The sequence below is a fragment of the Salvia splendens genome, chromosome 3 (genome assembly GCF_004379255.2).
Source record: "Salvia splendens isolate huo1 chromosome 3, SspV2, whole genome shotgun sequence".
Classification (NCBI taxonomy): domain Eukaryota; kingdom Viridiplantae; phylum Streptophyta; class Magnoliopsida; order Lamiales; family Lamiaceae; genus Salvia; species Salvia splendens.
The window spans coordinates 13,528,773-13,535,168 of NC_056034.1; the positions used below are offsets into that span (position 1 = coordinate 13,528,773).

General features: G+C 32.8%; 1 protein-coding gene across 1 annotated transcript; it reads right to left on the reverse strand.

The window, feature by feature from the left end:
* Positions 1-3,355: 3,355 nt before the first annotated feature.
* LOC121793533 (cytochrome P450 734A1-like) lies at positions 3,356-5,939 on the reverse strand. The gene is made up of 5 exons (XM_042191556.1): positions 5,556-5,939; positions 5,051-5,274; positions 4,736-4,980; positions 4,298-4,664; positions 3,356-4,198 (listed from the first exon to the last, which is right to left on the reverse strand). The coding sequence occupies exons 1-5, from the start codon at positions 5,836-5,838 to the stop codon at positions 3,773-3,775; spliced, it is 1,545 nt and encodes a 514-aa protein (XP_042047490.1). The 5' UTR covers positions 5,839-5,939; the 3' UTR covers positions 3,356-3,772.
* Between the last annotated feature and the right edge of the window lie 457 nt (positions 5,940-6,396).

The window sequence follows — 6,396 nt, forward strand, 5'->3', positions numbered from 1 at the left end:
AAGTATATATGCATGTAGTCATTTTTATGATTCAGAATTTAAATAATAATTTAATACTAATAAAATAATTTGATGAGAATGACTATTACTATTTCGTTATACTAGTCTTTTACAATATAGAACTTTAACGATTATTTAATAACAAAATACGTGGATGCGAATGAATATTCCTATTTTGCTGGGTAATAACACTAAGAAATTTAGTATATATACACATGTAGTCATTTTATGACTTCAAAGTTTAATAATTACTAATAAAATAATTTGATGCAAATGACTATTATCATTTCACTAGATGATAACAAGTAGAAATTAAGTATATAACATATTTATACTACTACTATTTTAAAATTTAGAATTTTACACATTACTTATAGAAAAAAAATAATTGTATGTGAATGACTATTATTATTTCGTTGGACGACAACACTAAGAAATTAAGTATGTATATGCATGTAATCATTTTTACGATTCAGAATTTTAATAATTATTTAATACTAAAAAAATAATTTGATGAGAATGACTATTACTATTTCGATGGATGATAACAATTAGAAATTAAGTGCATATACACATGTAATTATTTTTATGACTTAGAATTTTAATAATTATTTAATACTAATAAAATAATTTGATGCAAATGACGATTAATATTTCTTTGGACGATAACACTAAGAAATTAAGTATGTATATGCATGTAGTCATTTTAATGACTTAGAATTTTAAAAATTATTTAATATTACTAATAAAATAATTTGATGAGAATGACGATTACTATTTCGTTGGACGATAACACTAACAAATTAAGTATGTATATGCATGTAGTCATTTTTATGACTTAGAATTTTAACAATTATTTAATATTACTAATAAAATAATTTGATGAGAATGACTATTACTATTTCGTTGGACGATAACACTAAGAAACTAAGTATGTATATGCATGTAGTCATTTTTATGACTTAGAATTTTAACAATTATTTAATACTAATAAAATAATTTGATGCAAATGACTATTACTACTATTTAGTTGAACGATAACACTAAAAAATTGAGTATCTATATGCATGTACTCATTTTTATGACTTTAAATTTTAATAATTATTTAATACTACTAATAACATAATTTGATGTGAGTACTATTACCGTTTCGTTGGATGATAACACTTAGAAATTAAGTATATATATACATGTAGCCATTTTTATGACTTATAATTTTAATAATTTTTTAATACTAATAAATAATTTTTTTTAAAATACAAGAATTTTTAATTTTTGAAACGTTATAAAGTTAATTTTCTAAGCATAATTTTATAGAGTCGAAGTCTAACTAGTAGTTGTCAATCAAAATATAAAAAAAATATTACATGTGATAAAAGCTAAGAAAATTAATACAAAAATACAAAAGATAACGCAAACAAATGATTCATCATAATAACTACTACTATTATTTAATTATACAATTCAAATTTGAATAAGAAATTTAACAAAAAAAATAATAAAACCGACTGTGAAAGTATAACATAAAAAAAGAAAATAACTCAGAATTAAATTATCAACTGATTAGATAAAATTTATTTGTAAAAATAATAATATATGAAGTTATCAAATTATTTTATTATTAAATAGTAATAATTTAGTATGTATTTTGATAATTAATACTATAGTAACTAATTTATAATCTAAATTCATGATTTTTAAATAAATAATATAGTATAAAATTAACATGAAAAAATGATATGTAAACATATAAAAGCTTCGAGTTTTATCTCTAATCATATCAATAAATATGCATTTAGATAAAGATATTTAATTTGATTTAATATTCCTTAAACAGATTTGTATCCATTTAATATGATATTGGGTAAACTAGTCATAATAAAAAATATATCTATGTCAAAATGCCATAAGGGTATTATGGCTTGGAGACATTATGTCTCTAAATCACTACCCTTTCATAAATTGCAAAATTCGGCACACACACTACATATATGTGTGTATATTTTTAATCATTTTGGAATGATAAAATCTCTATTAAGTATTACTCTCTGCAACGAGATTCTTTAGTACAAAAACAATGTAAAAACGAATAAAACAAACAACTGAGCTCTGAAATAATTATTTATTTACCCGTTGGTTTGTATTATTGCATGTTGGTAGTATACCACAAGAAATGACAACATTCGAATATAATCCGATCATGAAAAGTCGATACGTGTTTTAGACACAATATTGCCAACATACCTAATTAATTTGGTTTGGATTTTTAACTTTTATTATACATCAACATGGTTTGTGTTTCATTATTATAAGGTGCATGTATATAACACATGGTCACACATTCTTCTCATATTTTACTCATATAGAATATTTCCCATGAAATATAGTGAAATAAATTCTTACATTAAATAATTTTAAGCAAACACCTAGAAATAAATGATACTATTATTAAAATAGTAAATTATTTTTACTCGCAAATATAAAAGGGACATTTCGGCAGTGATTCATATATTGTAACAGTGTTTCTAAGTTATATATATAGGCATTTTTAGCTGTCTTCATATTCTTTATTCATGCTAGATAAGATAGGCAGATCCAAGAATGTGATTTCTAGACTTCAAGAAATAGTATTGACAGCCAGGATTGAGGATATACTCCTATATAGACCAATCACATTTATCAACAATTATTCATTTTCTTTTCTTTTTTTTTTCTGCAATTGAATTTATAATAAATAAATAAATAAAAGAGTGATATCCTACACATTTGCCAAAGAATCATCATAGCAAATTACATTAAAAAAAACACCAATGCTTATTTTACTCTTTTAGCTAAGCCCTATCCAAAATCTCAATTTCATCTAATCATCTCAGCTTAGAAGATTGACATTACGTTTGAGTTTTATAAATAGAGTAATTTTATCTGAAAGCGTTACTCACTTTGGATGTTTAACTTTTGTTAATTAATAGATCTATCCTTATCCAAAACTAATAATAGTAATAATAAATAAATAAATAAATATATTAAAAGGTGGCCATGTTTAAAATTTCCTTACTATCCTAATTCATACGGTATAATAATGGTGGTAAAATTATTATTTACTCTATTCATAATCTTAAAATTCTTCCTCTACAATATGCTTCATCCATCTCAATTCATATGAATTAATACAAATTATTTGAGTTATTTATTTTTATAATAAAAATAATATGTTTAATCTAATTCATTTGATTATGTTTCTTAAGTTACTCTCTTATTTTATTTAATTATCAGACACTACTTTCTTAAATTTAGTATAAAGCACTCAATCAACGTGTGATGCAAATAGTAGGAGTACTATTATTGAGGCAAAATCTGTCCAAAAGTGCATACATCCCAATTCTCAAATGCCAATATAGTTACCAAAACCCAAGATGATTACAACCATAAAAACAGACCAAAAATTTACATACCCCAAATACAAAAGATAGAGAAGATAGATACATATATTTTCTTGATCACTTCATCAATACATGATAAAAAGTAAAAACGACCTAATTAACACCATCAACCTATTAAATTTGAGGGCTGAGCTGCTGCAAAAGGGTCAGATGAAATCCTAAGTCAGAACAAGAAAAACAGAGGTGCCCAAAAAAAAGTTAAAAAATTCCAAACACCCCTAATTAGTGGAAAAAAAAAATTTGTCACTCCAAACTGCCCTTCATAACTACCTTCACTCTAATTTTCTTTTTTAATTTTTTCATAATATTTTAAAATTAAAAAAAGAGGGAGACTATAATTTTTTAAACACAATCGGCGCGCCGTGCTGCGGGTGGAGCAGCATGAGCACGGAGGGCGCGTGCTGGTAGCTCGGCGCGAGCTCGAACGAGAACCTTCGCAGGATGACGGCGATCGCCAGCTTGGCTTGGAATATGGCCAGATTCTGCCCCACGCACCGCCGCGCACCGAGCCCGAACGGCATGTATGCCATCGGGTGCTTCGCGGCGTGCGCCATGCCCTTCGCGAACCGGCCCGGGTTGAACTCGTGTGGGTCGTGGCACCACAGCGCCGGGTCGTGGTGCACGGCCAGGATCGGGATCAGCAGCTCCGTCCCCCGCGGCACGTGGACCCCACCCAGTTGCACCTCCGTCTTCGCCCGTCGGATTATCGCCACCGCCGGCGGGTACAGCCTCAGCGATTCGTTCAGGATCATCCCCAGCTGCACCATCAACACACCAGATTATTACCCATTTTTTCCCATTTACTCCAATTTTATTAATTAAGTAGTAAAATTTAGTAGTAGTAATTAACTAAATACCGTTTTGAGCTTAGGGAGGAGGAGGCCGTCTTTAGAAGGGGAGTCACGTGCCCCGCACACGCGGAGGACCTCGTCACGTGCCTGCTCCTGCCACTCTGGATGCATGGCCAATAGCACGGTCGTCCACGTCAGCAGATTCGCGGTGGTGTGCTTTCCGGCGAAGAAGATCGTTTTGCACTCCTCCACGACGTCGTTTGGGGTGATCGCCGACGCCTTAATCATCACCTCCAGCAAATCGTTCGGACATTCCTCCGACGCACCTTCTTCCCCTCTCCGCCGCCGCCTCCCGTCGATGAGCTTCAGTAGCGATTTCCGAATTTCTTTCTCCAGCCTCCAACAAATTCTGTTCTTTTTAGTCGGCAAAAATCTGCAAAATCACACCAATTAATCGAAACAATCCCTAATTTTTCAAAATTGATTGAATTGAGTTGAATTTACCTATAACCAGGGATGAAGACCTTCTGATAAGCCTCAGTGGCATGGACCATCTGCTGAGATTGCAGCTCAAAAATGGCTTTCCCTTCCTCATAGCTTCTCCCAAAAGTAGCTCTTGTGATCACATCCTCAACCAGATTCTGGAACCAATCAGACACATCCACCTCCACTTCCCCACCATTGCACATTCCCTCACTCCATTTCATCACTGCTGCTTCCATGCTCTTTGCCATCATTGGCATCATCAACTACCAAATTCCACATTCCAAGTTAATCACAGCCTTTGAGAATTTCCAAAATTAGTTAAAGTAATCCTACCTTGAGATTCTCTGTGTGGAAAGCTGGCTGGATGATCTTCCTGTGGTGGGACCATTTCTCCCCCTTGAGGCTCAGCAAACCATCACCTTCAATTTTCCTCACAAGTGGTGGTGACTCATTCTTTTCAAACATCTCTGATTTCAAGATGAAGATCTCTCTGATTAGGGCTGGGTCAGAGACTGTGAGCCTTGCTGTTGGCCCAAACCACACCAGGAACATGGAGCCTGCAATTCCCCACTAATTCAAGTAAAGTTTTGATTTTTATGCAGTGGAGATTCAATTGCATGATGCATACCAAAAGAGGAAGAAAAAGGTGAGGGATTAAAATCACATTATAACAAGGCAAATGGATAGTGTAGACCCTACACAACACAAAGACACACAATGATCCTTCACAGCTCACACCAACTTTCTTGGCTCAGCATATAAAGCTCACAACATGTGATTGACAATCAAGCAGGAGCGCCCCAAAAAGTGAAGATTTTGAGGCTAAAAAGTAGTTTACCATATATCTTCTTCCAATGGTGGTAGAAAGAGAGGACTCTAGGGAGAATGTTGTGAGAGAGAGGAGGCATGGATTGAGCAGAAGCCAGAATATTCAAGCTGGCTAACTCCTTCAAATTCCCCAAGAAGAGCTGGTATTTGGGGCCTTTGATCCCCTGTTTCATGAAGAAGCTCTCAACTCTCCTTGGTGCCCACCACAGATGAACCACTAGTTTGAGCAGAAGAACAAACAGAATATATGAGATGAGAAGAAGCCATAGGAAGTGGAAGTGGAAATCTTCCATTTTTTCTGTGGGGGGTGGGGTGGGAGTTTGTTGAGAAGAATATTGTATTGGGTGGCTGGATGGATTGTGTTTGTTTTTATACAGAGAGGAGAAAGTAGAGGTTTCTTGTCTGTTATGTGGAACAACAGGACGAAGAAAACAGGCAGAGGGGAGAAGCAACCTAAAAGAATTTAAGGTCAACTAGTTGAGATTAGGGCTGTCAATTTTTGACACGACACGATAATCTGACACGAATCCGCACGAAATTATTGGGTTGGGGTCAAGTCTTATTGGATCCGTGTCCTTATCGGGTTGACCCATTAAGAACCCGATAATTTCAGGTTGGGTTCGGGTCGGATGCGGGTCAGATGCGGGTAACCCATTAAGAAATAATATTATTATTTTTATTATTATTTATAAAAATATATATTACTTTAATTTTTTAATTTCTTATAAATTAGGTTTAAATAGTATAAAACGAATTTTAATTGTGTAAATTTGGTTAAAAATTAAGGTTTAATCGTGTAATATTAGGTTTTAATCGTGTAATATCAGGTTCAGGTTGTTATCGTGTCGTGT

Excerpts from the sequence above, each read along its gene's own strand:
- LOC121793533 (XM_042191556.1), bottom strand. The coding sequence starts at position 5,838 with ATGGAAGATTTCCACTTCCACTTCCTATGGCTTCTTCTCATCTCATAT. Across the intron at positions 4,981-5,050 it reads TCCACACAGAGAATCTCAAG|TTGATGATGCCAATGATGGC; the intron begins GTAGGATTACTT and ends GGAATTTGGTAG. Across the intron at positions 4,665-4,735 it reads GTCTTCATCCCTGGTTATAG|ATTTTTGCCGACTAAAAAGA; the intron begins GTAAATTCAACT and ends GTGATTTTGCAG.